General features: G+C 42.2%; 2 protein-coding genes across 4 annotated transcripts in view; one reads left to right on the top strand and one right to left on the bottom strand.

Moving 5' to 3' along the window:
• LOC146516107 (uncharacterized) overlaps positions 1-24,628 on the bottom strand; it is a 96,968-nt gene that overhangs the window by 56,233 nt on the left and 16,107 nt on the right. The window lies entirely within an intron of this gene.
• Positions 7,772-21,552, top strand: LOC146516108 (NACHT, LRR and PYD domains-containing protein 3-like). 3 transcript variants are annotated; one of them, XM_085161977.1, is made up of 14 exons: positions 7,773-7,882; positions 12,250-14,153; positions 16,110-16,286; positions 16,464-16,712; positions 16,793-16,963; positions 17,072-17,245; positions 18,449-18,498; positions 18,568-19,133; positions 19,240-19,295; positions 19,947-20,161; positions 20,280-20,539; positions 20,662-20,778; positions 20,858-20,999; positions 21,129-21,552. In XM_085161977.1, exons 2-14 carry the CDS (start codon positions 12,337-12,339, stop codon positions 21,446-21,448), a joined length of 4,314 nt encoding a protein of 1,437 aa, XP_085018103.1. In that variant the 5' UTR covers positions 7,773-7,882; positions 12,250-12,336; the 3' UTR covers positions 21,449-21,552. The 3 variants fall into 3 exon arrangements, with proteins under 3 accessions (XP_085018106.1, XP_085018103.1, XP_085018105.1); XM_085161979.1 differs by lacking the exon at positions 7,773-7,882 and adding an exon at positions 7,889-8,165; XM_085161980.1 differs by lacking the exon at positions 21,129-21,552 and having other exon boundaries at positions 7,772-7,882; positions 20,662-20,788; positions 20,867-20,970.

Raw genomic sequence — 24,628 nt, 5'->3', positions numbered from 1 at the left:
CCAACACAGTGCGTATGCTAGCGGCTAAGCTAACTAACGAATTAACAACAGAGTGATTTTAGAACTATAAGATGATGAGCTGTGTGTCTTTTTTATAACAGTGACGTGGTTGTATTTACCTTAATTAAACGAGTCGTCAGTCGCGGTAAACCAGCAAAAAAACTCGAGTCGCCGGGCTACGTAAAAAGTGTAGGGGGGCGTGTTTGCGGTCACGTCCAGCGGGTGTGTGGGCGGGAGCGTTACACAGTCGCTCCACCTCAAGTCACTACTGCGCAGACTCTGGCTCCAAATTTGCAAGATGTCAGCCTCCACAAGCGGGTATTTTGGCTTCATTTTTCCACAATGGTAGGAGGCGGGGTCGCGTCGTCCATGTTTTCTACAGTCAATGGTCTGCACAGCTGAGACAGGAGTCCAGCTGACAGATGATTGGCTCCGGCCTGAAGACCACACCGTGGACACACACTACACTGCAATTGCGCCATCTAGTGACACAAACATCACAACGCAACGCTGTAAATGTAATGCTTTAAAACAGTAGTTTTAAAACCATTTCAGATTATTGTAATGAACTTTATGATTTTTACAGTTATTAGAAAATCTTGGTCGAGTGTTGGACTGGCGACCTGTACAGGAAATACCCTCCTCTGACCTTCTGACAGCCTGGGAGAGTCCGCAGTCAGGATAGAAAATACGATTTAAACAGCTGAACTGTAAATGTTCAAGGAACAAATGTAGAAGTTTTTGTTCCGTAATTATTTAGGAAGAGCTGAAACATCCATATTTGATGCATTCTTAATTTAACCTCTTCTGATCTTGACCTCGTAGCAGACTAAACCTAATATTCATAATACGACTAACGCAGTATCAGATTTTTTTTTAGTTAAGAACTAGTACAAACAGAAATTTTTTTGCCTGACAGTCACATTGTGTTTGTTTTGGTGTGACCCTCAGTCATTTTCTCTCAGAGCAGCTTTAAAAACCTCAGTGAGTAACTAGTGAAGTAATAAACACTGACACCAACCCGGTCAGACTGAACTAAAACTACATCTCTGCTGCAGAGTCCAATGAAATGTTTCACTGTCTGTATCTGGTATCAGTGTGTTTATGGGCTCAGCTGAACATGCATCCCTGAGCAAGACTGCAGTTACAATCAGGCCTGAACACGCGGATCGTGTTTGTGCTGATGGGGCAGCTCAGCACACAGAGCTGTTCCAAACCAAACCTTTGGAAACCACCAGGTGGCGCTGCTGAGGTTAGAAATCTCAATTGCAGCAGAGTGTTGGACTGAGCGGGTTACATCACTCTGTGAATCTGTGAAGGTGAACCACCTGTTGTGTGTCGGATATGGAGGAGAAATCCACCTTAACAGGTACAGCTGTAACAGTTTTACAAAACGCTTAAATAAAAGATTTCAAAGCAGTAAAAGTGCTGCATCTGCACGTTAGAGGTTCCTGTTTCAGTCACAGTCATCCATGATTCATATTTACATGAACCCAGTTTGATTTATTCTGTCAGCCCTTCAGTTCAGCCTGTTTGTAAAAAAGGTGCTTAGCTGACATGACCATATTAGGGACAACCCCTCCCTGTGACATCACACAGTTGGGAAATGCTGGAACAGGATGTGTCGGAAAAAAGGAAAAGCGGAAGAGGTCTGCTGCCTGAACGCTCAGCAGTGTCGTCCTGCTGTAATCTGTGGTTATGAGTAAAGACTGCAGATGTGTCAGACTCAGCAAAAACACACCGTCAGTAAATCTCACTGGATCCAACTCAGACTTTCACTCCTCACTTCACAGCAGAGAAACAGGAGCGCAAAACATAACCCAAAGCAGTCTGAAAACAACAACCGCCGTTTAATAGCGTCACAATAACAACAACAGAGAAACACTTTCACTTTCACAGCGACACACACACACACACACACACACACACAGAAATTCCCTCTGAGAGACTAAAGTGAGCCAGCTTTGCTGAGTCAACATTAACAGCCTCTGTTTGTCCTATAAAAAGTTATTCAGCTTTTCTTACCAGCTGTGATCTGGAGTCGAGCCGGAACATTTGTGAAAGAGAAAGTTGGAATCTGCTTCAAGGGAGGGGCTTTTCAGCAGGAAAGGGCGTTTCCCCTCCCCCATCCTACAATGAGTCCTTAAGTCATTAAAGAACCAAACTTCATGAATGTTTTTGTGACAAAGAAATATCTGTTCCAATCACTCTAGACCGTACCACCGGCCAGATCGGGTCGGTTGTACGGTCTAGTTTCTTTCATCTGAGGCAGCTGGCCAAAATTAAGCACGTTCTTGCGAGACAAGCAAGCATCTCACACGCAGTAGATCTTTAGCTTCTTTAAAGGCCCCCCGTCTCTTCGCGACTGCAGATGGCAGGTCAGGGAAAATTAAGATTCTGTCTCCATTATGCGTCAGGGGACTGTTTAAGTGCTGTGAAGTACCTCCTCCTTTTCTTGAAAGTAGTGAAATTTGACAATAAGTGGCCTGGGTCTCCGATCTCTCGCAGGGACGGGCTGGAGGCTGCGATGTGCCCGATCCAGTGTCGGAGCAGTATCCAGGGCCAAAACCTCCTTTAGTAGCTGGGCCACAGAGGTGACAGGGCGCGTCCCAGTCTCAAAGTGCTCCCTCACCACAAGTATTCAAATGTTGCATCTGCACTGTCTCCCCTCAAGCTCTTCGGTCTTGTCCGAAAGAGCTGACACAACTTCTTTCAGATCGTTTACTTGCTCCTCCAAGTCCACAACCCGGTCCGAATACGTGTTTGCAGCTTCTTCCAGGCTAGTTAGTTCAGTCTGCACTTCATCTATTTGGTCAGAAACATTGCTGCGAAGCGAATCGATCAGCTCATTGAGAGCTTGGCACCTGGTCTCGACTTTTGCTTCCAGCCTAGAAATTTTGGCGACTACGTTCTTCTCCGAGTTAGCTATGGCGTGTCCGGGGATGCAGCATTGCTATCAGTTGCCTTGGCTCCATCAGTCTTTCTGGTGTTTTTGGATCGTGACATTGTTACAAAGTTGCCCTAGGTGATGCGCACGTTTGCAGTGATAACTCAGCTGACGACAGATGACGCGTTAGTGCCCAATGTCGCAGTATTTATTTGAAAAAAAGGTGTATCCCCAAAGAGCAACTCAGCCACGCGTCTTTACATGTCGCTGCTCCTACCTGATTTCACTTGTTCGACCATTAAGGCCTGATTCACATAGTCTGCTCTGAACAGCTGATGCAGAGATGTGTCTGCTACTGGAGCTCTGTGTGGCATCTATCTGGGCTCTAATCTGAGCTGCTCTTAACTTGTGATTTCTGAGGCTGGTGACTCGGATGATTGTATCCTCAGCAGCAGAGGCAGTGGCGGTCCTAGCCTGTTAGGCGCCCTGGGCGAACACCCCCTCTGGCGCCCCCCCCACACACGCACACACACACATATGAAGAGGGAGAGTATGCATAGTATGCAAACGGCTACTAAACAGACATCATAATTCGTCATACAATGAGAACAGGACAAATCAACAATTGACACTGACTAATTAATATTATTGTATATATTGTTTGGAGTTTAGTCTGTTACTGTTACTATTTTTACCATTTCTTCTTGGAGGAACTGTAACCCACATAATTTCCTTAGGGATTAATAAAGTATTCTGATTCTGATTCTGATTGTTTCAGGATGACCTGCCATTATCCAATGACACATCTGCTTACCTGTATCTTTTGCTCGTTTCTCCTTGTAGGAGTCATAATTAAATGTATTGAATTTTAAGGATCACTGGGTTTTCATTTGTTTGGTTGCTATGGTGATGTGTAATGGGAGTCACGTGGGTGCTAGCGGCGACATTAAGAGGGCGTTGTCAGTCTGTCTTTCACTGGTTTGATTTTGACAGAGCAGGGCTGGGTAGCCGTAGTTTTTGTTGACCGCAGCACAACGAGTTTCCCCTTGTTGCATTAGAGCCTGTGATGTTTTAAGAGTTTGAATCGCGAGCCGATCACATTGCTCTGTAAACTTTCCAAGCACTTTAATAAACAAGCAAGCAATTCCACCTCTGGCATTATTGCGTAAAGTTGACAGGCAAATAGGCAGGCTCAGTCCCCGGCCTCTAGCGACTGTGGAAGTCGCTACGCTCCTCTTCTTTTCTCTTTTTTTAGAGTTTAAAAACGGGTTGTGTGTGAGACTTTAGATCAACAAAATATAAAATATACATTTTAAATTGTTATTGATCCCTTTACCCCGAGTCCTAAAGTGTATATTTATTTGTTTTACTCTTAAATATTTATTGTTTGTTTACTTGCACTGCTGTAACTGGAGCCTCGTCGTCTCGTCTCTCTATATACTGGACTGTATGTAGCGGAGATGACAATAAAGTTTACTTTGACTTCAGCAGTGAGCAGGCGCACCGAGGGCTCTCGCGCTCACTTTTCGAGTATAGAATTTTGAAAAAACATCGGTGCAAATGATAAGTCTGTATCATGATGTCTGGTGTTTTCGTGTTTGTTGGTTTGTTTGTAATTTGTATTATTTTGCGAGTTGGTCATTTTTGCTGCTCCAGCCAGCCAGAGCATCCCCCGCCGCCCCGCCCTCTCCTCCCTGTGCCGCAAGCAGCAGGCGCACCTCGCAAACGGAGGGCGCCCTTACTCCCAGCAAATGGGCGATAGAAAACCTATGCCATTCCCAGTATGCGCTGGCTGATGTCGGGGCAGCATGAGTACGAGCAATTTTTTTTTTTTACCGATTCCCGTGATGCCGCCCCCCACCACGATGCCGCCCCCCACCACGATGCCAACCGCCCGTGTCGCCCGTATCTAAAACCGCTACTGAGCAGAGGGACTCTGGGTCTTCCTTTCCCGGGGCGTCCTCATGTGAGACAGTTTCATCGTACTCTTGATGGTTTGTGCGACCGCACTTGGGGACACATTCAAAGTTTTAATAATGTTCTGGACTGACTGACCTTCAGTTCATAAAGTAATGATGGACTGTTTTTTCTGCTTAGCAGTTGTTTTCACACTGCATCTAATGAAAATCAGGTTGGCATATTTTCCACAGTTGCTCTTTCTCACACAAAAATAAACTTCTTCAGATTAAATCTCAGTCCAGCAAATATTCTGGTTTAGGAGGGTGAGACGTGGAATGTGTAACGGGGACTTTATGTTCTTTTTCAGGGCAGTAATGAACTGGTTCCCAGGTTGGGAACCGGTGGGGTGGGGGAGTAGGTTCGGCCGGATGACTCTCCGGCCTCAATCGGGCGATGGGGGTGTGTGGTGGGGCGTGGTCTGCGGTGGCGTGCAAGGAGGGCGGACGCACCTTTACGGCATCCGCAATCACGCCCGCCAGGTTAAAACACGGGGACTCCGGTGTGTAAATAAAATGGCTCAGAACACTGATCCCTGGACCCGCCGTGCCTTATTCATGCCACAATTATGTTCACGTGTTCAAATTAAAGCCACATTACAATTGCATACATAACAAATGGTGACTGTGCACACTTCATAATCTGATAGTTTTGCATGTGCACTTCTTTACTTTTTAACACTCGTTAGTGAATGAAGCCGTTCTCTTTGTGTATATAACGTGTACGAGCGTCTCTTTGTGTTATGCTATTTTCATTCGGCTACATTTTTATTGCTTTATCTGGATGATGTTTGTATTTGTAAAGTCTTTTTGGAACATTGTTTAAAAATGTGTTATTAGTAAAGTTCTCTATAATAAAGTAAACAGTAACTGTAGGACTGAGAGGCTGTACCAGGATAAAGAGACGTTTAGTTAGCTGCTCTTTATAAACGATGTTTCTGGTGCTAATACATAAATATAAAAACGTTTCAGGGCAAACTGAGTAACTCACACATTTTCTCTTCTGTACCACTGACCCTGTCTGCTGCTGCAAACACAGAGCTGTGTTAGCTTCTCTGGTGCTTTTGATGCCTTCATGTCTTACAAATCTTTAAATATATTTTGGAATTTATGTTTTTTTTTATCCTCTTTTTTAACATGTATTTTTGAATTCTGTTGTATTATGGGATAGATACGCCTTCAATAAACTTCTATTATAATCAATGATCAGTGACTAATTCTTTATAAAGTCTTTTTATGAATCAGTCAGCACCAAGGCTGCATTCAAAAACAGCTTCAGTGTAACAAAGTAACAAAGTAATGTAACAAAGTAACAAAGTAATGTAACAAAGTAACAATGTAACAATGTAACAAAGTAATGTAACAAAGTAACAATGTAACAAAGTAACAAAGTAACAATGTAAAAAAGTAATGTAACAAAGTAACAATGTAAAAAAGTAATGTAACAAAGTAACAAAGTAACAATGTAAAAAAGTAATGTAACAAAGTAACAATGTAAAAAAGTAATGTAACAAAGTAACAAAGTAACAATGTAACAAAGTAACAAAGTAACAATGTAAAAAAGTAATGTAACAAAGTAACAAAGTAACAATGTAAAAAAGTAATGTAACAAAGTAACAATGTAAAAAAGTAATGTAACAAAGTAACAAAGTAACAATGTAACAAAGTAACAAAGTAACAATGTAAAAAAGTAATGTAACAAAGTAACAATGTAACAAAGTAATGTAACAAAGTAACAAAGTAACATTGTAACAAAGTAACAATGTAAAAAAGTAATGTAACAAAGTAACAATGTAACAGCAAAGTGAACCCTGAAAATTCCCCTGGACATGTCTCAGTGACATCATGAGCATCCTGTGAAATTCATGATTATATCTGAAAATATCAGGTTTTTACAGCTTATAGAAGCCAAAGATTTCAGCCAGTTCTGCTCCGGTCACATGTGTAAAGATAACACATTCATCGTTTTAGTATAAAATGCTGTCACAGGTCAGACATTAGCGTATTGTTATAAAAACATCATAAACCATTAAAGTGTTTGTCTGCTCGCGATATGGCAGCCTCGCTTCTGTCAGTCTGTCCCAGGGCAGCTGTGGCTACAACTGTAGCTGCCTCCACCAGTGTGTGAATGTGAGAGTGAATGAATAGTGGAATTGTAAAGCGCTTTGAGGGTCTCGAAAAGTGCTTTATAAATGCAATCCATTATTATTATTATTATTATTATTATTATTATTATTATTATTATTATTATTATTATTATTATTATTATTTTATTGTTGTTGTTGTTATTATTGCTCTTGCTTTAGTTTGTAACCTCTTTTTCTTTTCAAGAGAGTGTGAGAGTGCAGACGTAACTACATAAGTTCATGACTCTGTGTGTGTGTGTGTTCATTCATTTCATTCTCAACTACAGTGACAACAGCGCCACCTTGTGCCCAACCAGCAGAGCACAGTAAAGTTCTTCTACTGTGTTTTACTCTAAATATGTGTCATGTTTCTTTCTGCTTCTGTTTCATTATATACGTGATGCAACTGTTGTACTTTGTACTCCATATATTTTATTTAGTTTTTCACAATTTATCATCATAAGTACTCAAACTAATCCGGTTCAAAGTTATTTCAGTGAGCTTAAAGAATTTAAAAAGATAAATCTAGATGTAAAAAATACAGGTTTGAATAAACTGAAGTTAAAAAGAAAAGATAAAGATAAAAGTTAAAAAGAGATTAAACTTTATTATGAACTTCTATAAAATATAAATATACAGGAAACCTTTAGTCTGGGTACGTTTACACTGAGGAGTGTGTTGTAATATCTATTCTCATTCCTCGTTTGATTCCAACAATAAGAATCAAACTTTGACGTCACTTCCGTGCTCTACAGCTTTTTAAAAAATGTAAACTTTATTTTTCACACACTCGCTTACAGAGGTGCAAAAACCAGGAAGTAGGATCGATTGGGTCAGCTGTGCAGTCTCACCCAATCACAGCAGAGAGTGCTGTGTGGGAGAGAGGCGTGGAGTGACAGCAGCTGAGCGCAAAGGTAAGCTTGTTATATTTGTACATGGAAACAGCTGCTTTAAGTGTATTAAAGAGAAATCCGCACACAGACTCATGCGTGTGTCTGCTGCGTCATCTTTGCTGTTTCAGCTGTTATTGGACACAACCTGCAAACGTGTGATAAAAACGAGTGAACATGGTCTCTGTTTGAGGAAGTAAAAGTTTTTCATTTCCTCTGGTTGGTGACGAGGACACAAACTTTTTATGTTCGTGGCCTCTCAGACGTGGATCTGTCACAGACTGAATCTGGCAGGAAGTCATTTCAGGTCAGCCAGGAGCTTTTTAAAGATTTACACTTTGTTTTTAAATCAGTTTTATCACAAGAGGAAGTTTGTAATTTCCTGCGTGTGGTCAGACACAATCAGCATGTTTTCTCAGTATCTCTCAGATCTAAGTATGTTCCACATTACAGAAGTCCTCATAACAAAGCAGCAGCTCTGTGATTGTAACTGTGTTTAGATTCCTCCTCTACAGGCTGGATCATCTGCATGTATCAACATGTATAATAAACTTATGTAGCTGGAGAACTAGCTACTATTCTTAATTTAAAGAACATTTTAAAGCCTTTTTACACAAATTTTACTTAAATATTGTAAATATTATAAGAGGCCAATGTTGTGACGTGTAAAACCTCACTGAGGATGAAAGAGCCAAATTATGTGGACATTTTTGCATCTACTTTATTGTGTTTTATTAGATTATACTCGATGGTTTGGGCCCCAAGAAGACTAGCAGCCGCTATTGTGGAAGCTAATGGGCTTCCTTATATATAAGTAAACCAATAAATCAATCAATCAGTGGTCACTGCTGTGGTTCCTGTGAAATGCATTTGAGCGTGCATTGTGGAGGCGTGCACAGTGAGTAGCTCATAATGACAAAATAAAACCAGTACTATATAAATGAAGCAGGTGTCTGCTGTGTAGATTCTGGAAGGGTTGATGGCGACCTTTGACAGGAACCCAAGTTTAGTTTTGGATGTTCGACTGGGTTTAAGTCAGGGTCTCTGAGCTCCGCAGCACTTTATCATTTCAATGATAGAGTGAAGAATAATGAATAATGAGTGATGGTTTCATCCCTTTGCTTCTTTTCCTTCGCTCTAACCTAAAAGTGAAGTTTACACCTTCAACACCTCCAGCTGCATCAATACGTTTGTCCTCCATTTCTAAATGTCTGTTTGTGTCGAGAGAATCTGATGTGATTAGTTCTCATGACGCAGCACAAATAGAACAGTTTAACTTATGTAAACATGGATTCATCTGTTTCACTATGTGCGCTCAGGAAGCTTCACTTTGTTTAGTGTTGAAGCTCCTTTGTGGCCGAACCTTCAGCCCCGTCGGAGGTCTGAGAGCTGCGGGAAAAGTTCTCTTTACAGGATCTTTGTTCTTTTCTCCTTTCAGCTGTTGGTCAGTTGTGGTTCTCTGCTGTGGTACGTGCTGTCAGCTGTGGGACGTTATATAAACGGACGTATTGCTTTTTAAATCACGTTCAGTTGATTGAATTCACCACAAGTGGACCAACACGTGTAGAAATGTCTTTAAGATGATTCAGATAAACTGTATCAGGCCTGTGAGCTAAATGTCAAGTGTCACAACAGAAGCCATGGAGAGTTTTTTTATGACACTTTGACCTGATAGTTGTTGGTGTTGCTTTGGTTCCTCCTGCGCCTCTGAAGCCCACAACCAGTGTTGGTCAAGTTACTTGAAAAAAGTAATTACTTACTAATTACTGATTACTTCTCCCCAAAAAATCCTGTTACTTTACTGATTACTTTTTTTTTAAGTAATTAGTTACTTAGTTACTTAGTTTTCAAAAGCATGATACACAACCTGAATATGTAATAAAGCAACAGACCTTTCAGCCCAATTCTATTTGTATGCAAAATCTATCATATAACATTTTATCAAATGGAAATCCTCTTTTTAAAACTGTTTCATTAGTTTTAATCTTTTAATTTTATGCAAATAAATAAATGACATGCAACAGTCTTTGACTTGAAAAAAAAGTTGAACATTTAAACAAATTTCCTGCATATAAAATAAAATAATGTTATGTCTTTACACTCACACTTTACAGCAATAAATAAATAAAATCAAAGATTCAGCAGCACTGAGTCCTGTTGCTTTTAAATCTATTTTTCATTTCACTTCAGTTGAGTTTTATTTACACAGCACCAAATCACAACAACAGTCAGCTCAAGGTGCTTTATATTGTACATAGGGCTGCCACAAGTTGACTAGTCACGATTACGTCGACTATCAAAATCGTCGACGACTGATTTAATAGTCAACGCGTTGTTTGAAGCTTTGTAAGATCACAAAAGACGCAGGAATAAGTAGTAGGATTTAAGAGTGTAATAACGGACTGAAACAGAAGATGGCAGCACTGCATGTACAAGGATGCCAGCTGCCGTTAAACCCCGAAGAAGAAGAAGCAGTCCCAGAATTCATAGCGCAGCCCAGCTCAGTTTCCAACAATGGCGGCAGCTAGTTAGTTTTAATATTACTCTTATTATTCTTTCTGGGTCACAAAATAAACGTTGAACATATTTTCAGGCGAGAATGTAGCTGTGTAAACCTCAAATATCTGCTCAGTTTATCAAGACACCACATATTTTCAAAAGTGCTCCGACGTTTTCGGAGACGTCTGTTAGCCACTAGCTCGATAGCTAGCCGGGGGCTAGGCTAACTAGAGCCGTGAGAACACCGGACTCCCGGCTAATCGTTTTCAAACCCACCACCGTCTTTCGCTGCTCAGGTTAAACATGATATATAAGTCACTTAGATAACTTAAAAATGTTATTGTTTGGCTTTTTTTCAGTATTTTATTTGTTCCTGAGTAAATCGGTTTGGCTGAGATTAAAGTTATAGTTTTTACACAGCTGAATAAACATCAAGCAGACAGCTGATTATCAGAAGTGTGAGATATTCTCCGGTGTCCTGTTATATTTTAGATAGCAAGGAGTTTATTAAACTTCACCGAAACAATCTGCAGATTTCATTAAAATTTAATAAACTATCATCTTGTCTTTATTTTTAGTTAGCACATACCTTAAACACTTAAAGCTGTAAGCTAATGATAGTTATATAAGAGCAGATGCTGCTGGTGCAATAAGCTGTAGTTTTACGTCCAACGGATGATGATCTGATTAGTCGACTAATCGCAAAAACAATCGGTGACTAGTCGACTATCAAAATAATCGTTTGTAGCAGCCCTAATTGTACAGTAGATACAGAGAAAAACCCAACAATCATATGACCCCCTATGAGCAGCACTTTGGCGAAAGTGGGAAGGAAAAACTCCCTTTTAACAGGAAGAAACCTCCAACAGAACCAGGCTCAGGGAGGGGCGGGGCCATCTGCTGCCACCAGACCAGAGATGAGTCCACTGTCAGAGGCCATAAGAAGATCATTTGTAACCTTCACTAAAGCTGTGATGAGCTCTGAAACCTGACTGAAACTCTTCAAATAAGCCATTCCTTCCATTATTTGAAGAGTTTCACCTGTTTATCACGAGTGGGGCGGGTGGAGGTTTGTCCACAGCGTCATGTCAGTGGGGGATCCGGGGGTTTCTCTGTGAATGTCACATTCCCGTGGCAGCGTGCTCGCTGCTCACTCAGATTGGAAGTTTAATTTTCGCTGTAGAAAGAAGTTTTCTTCCCACGCAGAGTGTAGAGCGGACACCGATGTTTTTGTCACATTTTATGGACTAAAACTTAAAGTAATGTGATTACTTCCAGGCTTTAACCGCTGCATGCTCGTACTCTCTCCCACATCATATTGTTGATCTGCACACGTCTGTTGCTGCCAGTGGCGTCGCACACTTGTACATTATTGTCATGAGACACTCTCACAATCAAAATCACAGTTTAGTAACACAGCGTGCTTATAGGAAAGTAACAGTAATCTAATTACTTTTTGCAATAGTAATCCCTTATGTTACTCATTACTTGTAACGCTTTGCTGACCATCTCTGCCCACAAACATCACTTTTGTGTTGCAGTGTGATGATGGAGATGACTGCATTCACTCCAAAGTCCTTAATTGCTCCTCTGTGCTCCTCCTCATGTCTAATGATTAAGCCAACTGTTACATCCTCCTGAAATATTCTGAGGATGTATCTGTCACTGCTGTGCAGGAAGTCTGCTGTGTAGATGGTAACAAGAACAAGGCCTAAATGGTTCCTTGTAGCGCCGCTGTGAGTCTCAGGATTGTGTCAGAGACACTCATGCAGTGTTGAGTGTAGAACTATGGAGGGAAAACAAGTTTAGACAAGTAAAGGCTTCTTAATATGACTGATACGATTACACTGTGGTGCTCCAGGAAGTACATTTTATTTTCTCCTTGCTTTCAGGTTTTATATTCATTTTAGGATCCCAGAGACAAAAGGACAAGAGGAGACAGGAGCAGAAAGAAGTGTGGAGGAGACAGAGCTGCAAACATGGAGCAGGATAAAGTCGTGGGGAGTGTTAAACAAAAGCTTAAAGACCATCTCCAGGAAAGGTTTACCTGGATAAACGAGGGCACATCGGATAATCGGTCTCGACTTGACAGCATCTACACAAAGCTCTACGTCACTCAGCAGGATCAGGATTTTGGTTCCAGACCACATGAGATTCTAGATCATTTTAATGTCCCAGATCTGCAGTCATCGTTTTCACAGGTGAATGATAAACAGATCGATTTCTTAAATATCTTTAAACCAGGAAGAATTCAAGAACAACCAACAAGAGACAACACAGTCCAAAGAGTGATGACGAAAGGCATCGCTGGCATTGGAAAGACATTTGTTGTCCAAAACTTTGCTCTAAACTGGGCAGAAGGAAAATTTAACCAGCACATTGATTTCATCTTTGTGCTCCCCTTTAGAGAGCTGAACATGCTCAGAGATGCCGACTACAGTCTGCTGCAGCTTCTCCTTCACTTCTACCCTGAAATAAAACCCCTAGAAGGTCCACAGCAGCTTGTTCACAAGCAGGTGCTGTTCATCTTTGATGGTTTGGATGAAAGCAGATTTCCACTGGACTTTGATGGAGCTGTGAGAATAAGTGAAATAGATCAAAGATCAACAGTCGATGTGCTGCTGACCAACCTCATCCAAGGCAACCTGCTGCCTCGCGCTCTGCTCTGGGTAACATCCAGACCTGCAGCTGCCAGTCAGATACCTTCTAAATACATTGACCGGATGACAGAAGTCCAAGGTTTCACTGAGCAACAGAAAGAGTCATACTTTAGGAAGAGATTCAGCACCGCTAATCAGGCAGAAGAAATCCTGTCTCGTCTTAGAGGAATGATCAGCTTCTATTTCATGGGCCATATCCCAGTGTTTTGCTGGATCATTGCTGAGGTGTTTAGGAAAGGATGGAGTGATGAGAGGAGCCGCGGCATCACAACGATGACAGAGCTGTACATTTATTACTTACTAATTCAAACACAAAGAACAAGACAGAAATATGCAGGGAAAAGCCCCAAGAAGAGGTCCAAACAGAAGAAGTCTCAAGCCCAGAACTCTGCCATGCTTTTAAACCTGTCCAAGTTGGCATTTGAACAGCTGCAGAAAGGAAACATCATATTCTATGAAGACGACCTCACAGAAAGTGGCATCGATGTTGATGAAGCGTCAGTGTTTTGTGGATTTTGCTCAGAGATTCTTAAGGAAGAACGAGGCCTGTACAAGAAAAAGATGTTCAGCTTTGTGCATTTGAGCTTTCAGGAGTTTCTTGCAGCTCTCTACATGCACCACTGCATCCTGACGGACAACTTCAGTACTTTGAAGTCTTTCCTGGGTGTCGACCCGACAGATCTGAGCTTTCTGGATTTGCAGAAAAAGGTTGTGGATAAAGCCTTGCAAAGTGAGAAAGGTCAGTTAGATCTGTTTCTGTGTTTCTTCCTTGGATTTTCTCTGGAGTCCAATCAAACAGTGCTGCAGAGTTTACTGCCACAGGTAAAGAGCAGCTCGGACACCACCGAAGAGATGAAGGGATACCTGAAGAATTTCCATGTCAAAGACATCCCACGAGAGAGGTACATGAACCTTTTCCTCTGCAAGTTTGAGCTGAAGGAAGAGAGATTTCAGGATGACATCAGGATGTATCTGGATTCAGGAGAAAGACTCTCGACCATCGACTGTGCAGTACTGTCGACCATGATGCAGATATCAGGGGAAGTGCTCGAGGAACTTGATCTGACAAAGTCTTATACACTGTTTACTGGGATTGAGAAACTTATCCAGCAAATGAAGAACTGCAAGAAGGCTGTGTAAGTAGTACAAATGATATTTAAAATAAAATATTAAATATGTTTAAACTGCCCTGAGTTCAGTTCCACCATCAGGGGTCTTTCTGTGTGGAGTTTGCATGTTCTCCGTGTGTTTGCGTGGGTTCTCCGTGTGTTTGCGTGGGTTCTCCGTGTGTTTGCGTGGGTTCTCCGTGTGTTTGTGTGGGTTCTCCGTGTGTTTGCGTGGGTTCTCTGTGGGTACCCCGGCTTCCTCCCACAGTCTGAAGACATGCAGTTAGTGGGACTAATGGGGAAAATCCAAATTGGTGTGAATGGTTGTCTGTCTCTGTGTGGTAGCCCTGTGGCAGACTGGCGACCTGTCCAGGGTCCACCCCGCCTCTCGCCCTAAGACAGCTGGGATTGGCTCCAGCGCCCAGCGACCCTGTAAACTAGAAGTGGAAGAGAGACGATGGATGTTTGAATTTATTTCCATCAAACAGCCAAAACTAAGAGATCACATTAGCTTTGTGTCAAATGCAATCTCGCTGGTTTTGCAACAACTCTCTCTGACAAATTTCCAAACTTCCAGAAACACATTATTGCTCAGTGTTGCTTCAACGTTTTATTGATTAAATCTCACAGTTAATGTAATGTACAAAGATTTGAACCATCCAACTCGGTTTGATTTGTAGTCCATCAAAATTTTATGTAAATATTAAACAGTTAAGGACTGTGTCAAAAAATAAAGGAAACAAAAACATCGGAAAAATCCATCCAGCCATCTTCATCCGCTTTATCCGAGGCCGGGTCGTGGGGGCAGCAGCCTAAGCAAAGAGGCCCAGACCTCCCTCTCCCCAGCCACCTCCTCCAGCTTATCCGGGGGAACACCAAGACGTTCCCAGGCCAGCCGAGAGATATAATCTCTCCAGCGTGTCCTGGGTCTGCCCCGGGGCCTCCTCCCGGCGGGACATACCTGGAACACTTCACCTAGCAGGCGCCCAGGAGGCATCCTTGTCAGATGCCCGAACCACCTCAGCTGGCTCCTTTCGATGTGGAGCAGCAGCGGCTCTACTCTGAGCCCCTCCCGGATGGCCGAACTTCTCACCCTATCTCTAAGGGAGAGGCCAGCCACCCTTCGGAGGAAGCTCATTTCCGCCGCTTGTATCCGCGATCTCGTTCTTTCGGTCACTACCCACAGCTCGTGGCCATAGGTGAGGGTAGGGACGTAGATCGACCGGTAAATTGAGAGCTTCACTTTTACACTCAGCTCCCTCTTCACCACGACGGACCGGTGCAGCGTCCGCATCACTGCAGCTGCAGCCCCAATCCGTCTGTCGATCTCCGGCTCCCTTCTCCCATCACTTGCGAACAAGACCCCGAGATACTTGAACTCCTCCACTTGGGGCAGGAACTCAACCCCGACCCGGAGTGGGCACTCCACCCTTTTCCGGCCCATTGCTACGGGCCATTCGATCCCTATACAACCGTTGCAAGAGCTTGGTTCGCATTGCCGGCAATAAGTCGGACTCGTTCCTGGTGGGTGAAAGGCTCCGCCAGGGCTGCCCTTTGTCACCGACAGGATTTCTAGGCGCAGCCAAGTGGCGGAGGGCTTTCGCTTTGGTGGCCTCAGAATCTCATCTCTGCTTTTTGCGGATGATGTGGTTCTGTTGGCTTCATCGGGTGAGGGCCTCCAGCTCGCACTGGAACGGTTCGCAGCCGAGTGTGAAGCAGCGGGAATGAGGATCAGCACCTCCAAATCTGAGGACCATGGTTCTCAGCCGGAAAAATGTTTTCAAATATTTGTGGAATTTTCAAGCAAACTTGTGACACCACAAAGAGTGAAACAGAAATGGTCCTGATGGAAGCTCTGTTAGATTTAAAGTAGAAATACATCAGGTGTGATACACATAAAACCACATTGGTGTGACCTTGTAGTACTTTCTATGATTATCTGGGATTTGATGAATAAATATTTTTGCTTTTCTTCCGATTCTGCAGACTCAAGAACGATCAGTTAAGGAAAGACTGCCTCGACGTGCTCCTGTCCGTTCTTCAGTCAGCGGACTCTTGTTTAACAGAGCTCAGCCTGGTGTATTTTTCTAACGTCAGTGATGATTTTCCTTCTCAACTCTTTGCTGGACTGGAAGGTCCTGACTGTAAACTGGAGACACTGAGGTCAGTTTAAAAACTGTTTCTGCAGGTTAAAACTTCTTTAGTGAAATTCTTTCAAAATCTGAAATCTTTATGTAACTACAGTCATGTATCATACGACGACTAAACTACGGTAAATGACCTCAGTACATCTAAACAGTCGTCTCTACATTATTTCTAACTGGTGTGTGTTTCGCACAGGTTATCTGGGTTTTGTCTAGACGGTAGCGGCTGTCACAGACTGGTTTCTGTCCTTCGATCAGACCTGTCACCTCTGACGGCACTTCATTTGATTAACTGCTTATGCAGTTATTCAGAGGGTTACAGTGGATATTGTACAAATGACGTGAAGACCATTGGAAACCGTGGAGATTTCAGCGATGAGTCACACCTGCTGACTGTGATTCCTTCTGCTTTGATTGGTCCAGTCTGTAAACTGGAGCGGTTCAGGTACCTGCAGCTAGTGCAAGGATCATCTTTCATTTTCTCTCTGCAGGTTATGATGTTCAGATGTTTTGCTTTGTTTGCAGCATGCCTGGTTGTTTCCTGAAAAATAACTGCTGGCAGGTGTTTGCCTCCGTTCTCAGCTCTAACTCCCAGCTGAGAGAGCTTGACCTCAGCCGCAATGACCTGAAGGATTTAGGTGTGCAGCTGCTGTCTGTTGGACTTGGGAGTTTAAACTGTAGCCTGGAAACACTGAGGTACTGATGGCAGCTCGAGCTCCATGGAGTCCAAATACTCTGCAACATGTGTGGTAACAGTTAAGAGTAGCAAAGCCTTTGCTTTAGTAAGAGCTATTTTCTCTCCAGGCTGTCATGTTGTGGGATCACAGAGGAAGGTTGTGTCTCTCTGGCCTCAGCTCTGAAGTCCAACCCCTCCCACCTGAGAGAGCTGGACCTGAGCTACAACCATCCTGCAGTGTCAGGAGTGAAACTGCTGTTGGAGCGACTGGAAGACCCAGAATGTAGACTGGAAACGCTCAAGTTGGTACACTGTGTAGTATATAAAGGTTATTAGGGATGCAACGATACCAATTTTTTCAAACCGATACGATACCGATACTTGGATCTGAGTACTTGCCGATACAGAGTACAAAAAACGATACTTCTACCACACACACCCCATAATTGGAAAACAGGTTTTATATTATTCTCTGCCGATAAAAAATAAAATCTTAATAAAAATGACCACAAAAAAATTTCAAGTGAAAAATAAGCACTTCTGTTAAATTATTGCAGAGTCTCCACATTGTAATTTTACAAACTATCACTGAACTATTGGCACTGTCTCGAGCTTTCAGAATAATAAATAAACACTTCTGTTTGGAATAAAATAAATACAAATTAGGTTTGAGAATAAAATAAACTTTTACATTATTGCAGAGTGTCCATATTGTAAACAAACAAACAAAATAATAATTATTAAATAAATAATAAAATATAAAAAATTATAAAATAAATAATAAATAAAATAATAATTGGCCCCCTAGTGGCCAATCTAAAAAACTACAACAGAAATGACAAGCCACCCTCTGATTAATTAAATAAGTTGGTATCGGTTAACTTTTCCGAGTATGAGTACACACACATTTTACAGTATCGGCCACGATACCCGATACCAGTATCGGTATCGGTGCATCCCTAAAGGTTATATATAGCCCCCTAAACTAAGTTTTTTCTAATATGTGGGAAGTTATCCAGAAAATGTTGCTGTAGCCAGAACTGCTTAACCAGCTGATTGCAGACCTTCATCGACTCTCTTGGTTGTGTTCAACAGTCTGTGGACTGATTTCTGTGTCAGGGACTCAAGACTAGTTTGACCCCAACATCCAAACCACATGGGGGTCCTCTTTGGTCCAGCAGCTTGTCTCAGTGCTTCTCTGATAAGTTCAAAACTAAGGTGAACATGTTGAACAACAGTCCAATGTGACCTGACTTCAGTCGCTGTTACCTCTGCAGCTATGAAGCTAATGAAGTTACACTCAGTTAACCTGGGCTGTAGTAAGGAGCGAGGAGATTGTAGCAGGTCCTGGTGTCAGACCAGGCTGAGATTTACTTTATGTGAAACATTTTAAAACATGATCATGTTCCAAAGATTTTCTGTTTACATTCACACATTCATGCTTTAAATGCTTCACGTCTCTTTATTTGCTCCAAAGCTGAGACCTTTCTGCTCTTCTGCCTCAGTGTGGACCACAATGAAGAGCACTGGGTCGACCCACAGCTTCTGAACAAGTGTAAGTGTCACTGAGTTTCTCTACAACATCGACTGAGCTGAAGCTTAACTCACTGCATCTCTTTCATAGATGCCTGTGATCTCACATTCGACCCCAACACGGTGAATGAAAACCTCGTCCTGTCTGAATGTGACAGGAAAGTGAGCTACACTCAGGAAAAGCAGTCGTATCCTGATCATCCAGAGAGATTTGACCAAGTGAAGCAGGTGCTGTGTCGAGAGGCTCTGACTGGGCGCTGCTACTGGGAGGTGGACTGGGAAGGATTAGTGAATATTGGTGTTGCATATAAGAGCCTGCCGAGGAAGGGACACAGGGACACAGAAATTTACAGTAGTGACAGAAGCTGGTGTTTCAGTATCAACTTGGTGAAGGGTTACTCCTTCCGACACGGGTTGAGGGAAACTTTTATACCGGTCCCACACATCGACGCCCAAACCCTCCTGACCGGACGCAAGAGACTGGGACTGTTTCTGGACTGGCCAGCCGGCACTCTGTCCTTTTATTCACTTTCTGGTGACAAAAAAACTCTCATTCATAGCTTCCACACCACTTTCAGCGAGCCTCTCTACCCAGCATTCACTGTTCATGATGGAACTTTGACCCTGTGCAGGGTGGTGAAGCTGGAAATGGAAACTGTGAGTATTTAATAATAGTAGATCTACTAATAGTTCTCTCATGGTGTCACGTTACAAGTTTGTTTGACTGGAGAAAATATTTTACTTGCCTTTTCTGGATTTTTAGGCTCGATCAAGCTTCACACCTGAGATGAGAAAAGAAAGAACAGGCATTTCATACAGGTACGACACGCAAGCCTCGATGTTCCCACTGTGAGATTATGTCCTCTGCAAACACAGAGGTGCTCAGAGTGCTTTACATGTGCAAAGAAGAATGTGGGAACAATTAAAAACTGTTTTTAACAAATGTGTGATTGGTTGAGTCTGAATGTCAGATTGTGTATGACAGTAGATGCTGGTCACCAACTGATGGAGTATTGGAAACCAATTAATATACGGCTGTTTACAAGGTTCAATGTCAGTTTGAGTGTTTTATATGTTATATTTTTGCAACTTCCCAACACACACATTTGTTAAAATGTTGCTTTAGACTTTAACGATGCCTTGGTTAGTTATACCTTAACTGGTTAAAATACCAAAGTCATGGTGAATAGAGGCAGTGGCAGACCATCAACTCCTACACACGAGTAAGTAAAGTTGCAGTTTTAATTAAAAGAGAAGAATGTGATCATCTAACTGTCATCTGATGGAAACGTTGAAGGAGGATGTTGCCATAGATGTTTCTTCCTCTTTTAGGATTCTCTCACTAATATAATAACATAAAGCCTTGGATTTAATTCTATTGTGATGACAGTCTTGCAGTCTATAAATTAAATTAGACTGAATTTAACAGCTACATAAATGAGCTCCATGTTGAACCGTTGTGTCGTTCAGGTTCCTGTTTCCCGGTCCAGGGTTGTTCCAGTGTTCTTCGACTGGTCTGGTCTTTGATGTGACTCGTGAGAGTGAGGTCACCTACAAGACTCTGATCTGGGATCCTCTGGTCCTCCAACCAGCGCACAAAGTGGCCGGAGGCCCGCTGTTCGGCATCGAGTGTCCTCAGGACTCTATACGTCAGCTGCACCTCCCACACTGTGAACCTGAGCCGGGTAAGGACGCCACTGAAACACCTGAAGGAGAATCAAACCTGCAGAAAATGCTTTGATTTGCTTTCCATGGAAAGTTTCTGGAGGCTGTTGCAGTGAACGAAGCTGTGTGTTTTCCCAGCACTGGTCTCTGACAGCATCTCTGTGGTCCACATCACGGATGATGGCATGAGCATCATACAGCCTCTGGAGATCACTGAGACTCACGTGGTCGTGGACGTCCCTCACCTCTCCGCCTTTGGCCTCGTCTGGGATCTCGTTAAGCGGTTTTTCAACTACATGACGAAACCCATTCGTGGCCAAGTCCTGCTCTTCCTGAGAAACAGGCCACGCCCCATCCTCAGTGTGATGCTGCTGCCAGGAAACGTCCCTCTGCACGACGTATGACTTTATCATGAAATCATTAAATGGCTTCTGCATGAATAAATCCTCTGATTGTTCTGCATCTGTTTGCTTTTCTGAAACGATTCATGCACTAAGAAAATGTTGTGATGTCTCTGAAGGTGAAAGTGCAGCACACTGCTTCAGAGTACATCGAAGCGCCGTCCTTCTGTTATTTCCACAAAGGTCAAAAGTACAGTCTGAGCAGCGCCCCGCACGACTTTAAAATACAGCCTGCAGTGAGTATCAGTCGCTGAGTGTCAGCAGACGCTTTGTCCACAAAGCTGTTTTCAATTGTGCGTTTCCATTTCGCTTCAGCGTGCAGAGTTTTTTGAAAATTACGGACCAAATTACCACCCGACCTTTGAGATCATCCTGACAACGAACGCAGAGGAAGTGATGCTGATGGTGCGAGATCCCGAGGAGACACGAGTGTGGGAGCACGACCTTCATCTGCCCGGTGAGCCTTAACTCAGAACTGAAACCTGACAGAGATCCAAGCTGCTGTCCTGGTTCGATTCACTGATCTGTAGAAATGTTGCTCTGAAATGTGCTCACTGTGTTTCTGACTCTAAACGTACTTTTTCAGCTTCATCCTCGGCTGATTCTCCAGGTGGAAGTCCTCTTCAGATGGGGAACAGCGCCTCAGCAGAGAAGCTGCGACTCGCTCGCGCAAACTTCGTGGATAAAGTGTCGGATCCTGTTCTGAACAAGCTGCTGGACGAGCTGCAGCGCGTCACCGTGCTAACTGATGCTGAGGGCGAAGCGGCCAGAGCCAAACCGAGAGACGAGAAAGCTCGAGACCTGATCGACACGGTGCGAAAGAAAGGAGCTGAAGCAAGTTCAAAAATGATCGCCGTCTTTTATGCCAACGATCCGTATCTGTGCAAAGAGCTCGGCTTAATGTGAAGCACAAATCGGTCTCTTGCTTGTCCAACAACACTTAAAACTATTGAAAACATTTATAAAAGAAGTTTAAAACTACTTGACAAAAAACCGACTTCCCACCACCACTGTCATGTGTTAAAAAAACATAAATTACTGAACTTCAATAACTTAGTGAAACTTAAAAGAGTGTGTTTAATATATAAAGTCTTACACTCCCTTGCTCCACCACCACTAAAGCAGTTCATTAGGCATAAAGAAAGCTCAGACAGGACCACTCGAGCTACAATCCGAGGAGACTTGACAGCATTTGGGCAGAACGTCCTCTCTGTTAAGGGTGGCCATCTGTGGAGCAGTCGTCCTCAACCCATTAGAGATGCTCTACATTCAATTTGTTTAAGGCAAAGGTTAAAAACTGGTTATGGACAAATCAAGTGTGTGATCATGTATGAGTTGTATAGTTTTAATGTTTTATTTGGGAACAGAATGGTGTGTATGTGTAAGTTTGGTGATGGAGTTTTTATTATGAATGAATGATTATTTTTTTATGAATTATTGTCTATTTTTTTATGTTTAAGGACAACAGATGGAAATTAGCCTCTGGCTATAATCTGGCATGTTTACATTCATGTAATTTTTTTTTTACATTTATGTTCATTAACATGCACTGTCCTAAATAAATAAAATTAAAATTAAATCAAATGTTCTTTCTTTCTTCTTAAAATCACGATCATGTTTCCACTGATCACACTTCTTAGAAAGGAGATGAGCTTAGACGTGAGGGGAGACGTCCAGTAAATATCCAGAAAAGAAAAATTCAATTTCCAGTTCTGAGAAGAAAATTCTGCAAAAAATGTCTGAAATGTATTTTCTAAATGTTAGTGTTTGTTAGACAAAAGGACAGAGAGGGTAAAGAGTGAGACACACCTGCACTGGTGAATCATGTGAGCTGGACTCAGATCAGTGAAGCCAGCAGAGCTCCTCCTGTGCTCGTGAACCATGTTTATAGAAATACAACACAAAGGTTAATAAAATGCAGCGAATGCCTGCAGTGTTGAGTGTAACGTGTTATTACTGTGTTATAAAGGTTCTTCAGGTATTTGTGCAGCAGGTGGATGAAAAGAAAAAACCATCAGCTGAGTTTTTGGGACTTTCAGTCTGAATGAACAGGACGATGCAGGAAGTGTGTTTTTCATCGTGTTTATCATTGAAGTATTAAGACTCGTAACTATATATGCAAATGTTTGTATAGCTGTGAGCTGTGCTCTGTGAACTGACGCAATAACAGAATCCAGACGTTTTTAGATTGTGTTTGTTTGCTGTTTCTGTGGTTTAAGCGTTTATTTCCTGCACGCTGATGTTAGACGCTGGGATGTTCTGTTCTCGATGTCATGGCAACAACTTCAGCTTTATGAAGCAGAAGAAGCCACATGTTTATCACCCGCTGCAGCTTGTGTATATAGGCTTGTTTTTTACTTATTGCTAAGCTTCAGGACAGGTGAGTTATTTTGGCTTCATTTTTGCACAATGGTAGGAGGCTATGGAACGCCAGGACCGCCATAATGAATTAATTAAATACACCATTAAATAATTAATTAAATGTGGCAATAATAATTAAAATTGGAAATAATTAATTAAATAAATAGTTATGACACATGTAATTAATTAATTATTGACACATTTAATTAATTATTTAATGATATATTTATTTATTTCATTTTGGCAGTCCTGGCGCCTGGCTCTCATCTTGAATTAATTTTATCCGTCAACCTCACCCATCAAACTCAGGGGGCGGGGTTAACGCTGATCGACTCAAAACCATTGCTTTGGCCTGGTGGCCATTGTTTTTAGCACACAACAACCAGCATGTGGAAACTAACAGAACTGAACTTTGAAAAACCCTGTTTGTGTGTGTCACCAAATACCGTTTTAATATTTTTTTAGCCGAGAATGTAGTGGTTTAATCTTCATGTGTCTGGTCGGTTTGTCAAGATAGAGCCTCTTTGTAAAAGTGCTTCGATGATTTCGGAGATGTCTGCCCGTCTCACGGCAAAGCGTGGATAGACCCGCTCGCCTCGCAAGCAATCGAGCTGTTATTACCGCCGACAAAGCTCAGGCCCCGGTACACCTGTAATAACCCCCGCTGACACGGACTTCTTTTACTGAGGTTATATTTATCAGGGTTTTATTTCCTGATGTTCTTGTGTGTCCTACGTGTTTCAGTCGCCAATTCTGAATTATAACTAACATTAAAAACATGTTTAAGGAGGAGAGAGAGCAAATCAATCAGATTAACAGCTGATCTTTGGGTTTTTGTTCAGTAATCAGCGTGACCTGTGTATAAACGCATAAAAGAGATAACGTTGGTGTTTCCTCATGTAGTAACTGCTTTAACTGTACAAAGGTTGTTCGACACTATGACACACATACAGACTTCATGATGTTCGGCTAATATTTTTATTGTGAATATTAATCATGAGGGTAAACGGACCTGTACACCACAGAGCGAGGTCAGCATGTCCACGATATCTTCAGCTCTCTGAGGTAACACAGAGTTTCCCAGCTGACTAATCTAACTGTCATCTACGAATAATTCACGGGTCATATCAATATGATTTTACAGAAAATCATCCGTATTACTGCCAACTATTCCAGAGACGTGAAAATCTACAGCATAAAGAACAAAAAATATAGCAGTCTAACGCAACACTGTAACAGAGATGAACCGTCAGTGTGTCGCAGATCAAAGTGGAATGAAAGCGATTGGTTGAACAGGTGTTCGTGATCTGTGTTTTCATCAGCGTAAGAGACTCAGCAGCAGATTAGAATAACAGTTATACATTTAATAAATTACCAAATGAACGCAAGAAACGATCAAACCTGTTCCGACAATTTGAGTTTGTGTTCCCTCAGCTGCAGACTGTTTAAATGTTTGAGAGGAAGATTAGATATAAAGCAATCGTCAAACATAGACTCAGTCTGTGTTCACATTTGATATGAGGCCAGGACGGATAATGGCTGTGTCCTGTTTTAAGATCATACATGTAAAATTGTTGTCTGACCTCCGTCGATCCAGCCGCTCAGAGTTAACTGAAGTTAACTTGGATAAATTATAGTTAAGGAGTATCACAGATAACACCCACGTGAGCTGTGTGACTGTTCACCACTACACTGAAATCAGTAGGCTATTAATGAAATACACGT

Source organism: Neolamprologus multifasciatus, chromosome 6 (genome assembly GCF_963576455.1).
Source record: "Neolamprologus multifasciatus chromosome 6, fNeoMul1.2, whole genome shotgun sequence".
NCBI classification, from domain to species: domain Eukaryota; kingdom Metazoa; phylum Chordata; class Actinopteri; order Cichliformes; family Cichlidae; genus Neolamprologus; species Neolamprologus multifasciatus.
This window is presented reverse-complemented; position numbering and strand designations above follow the sequence as displayed.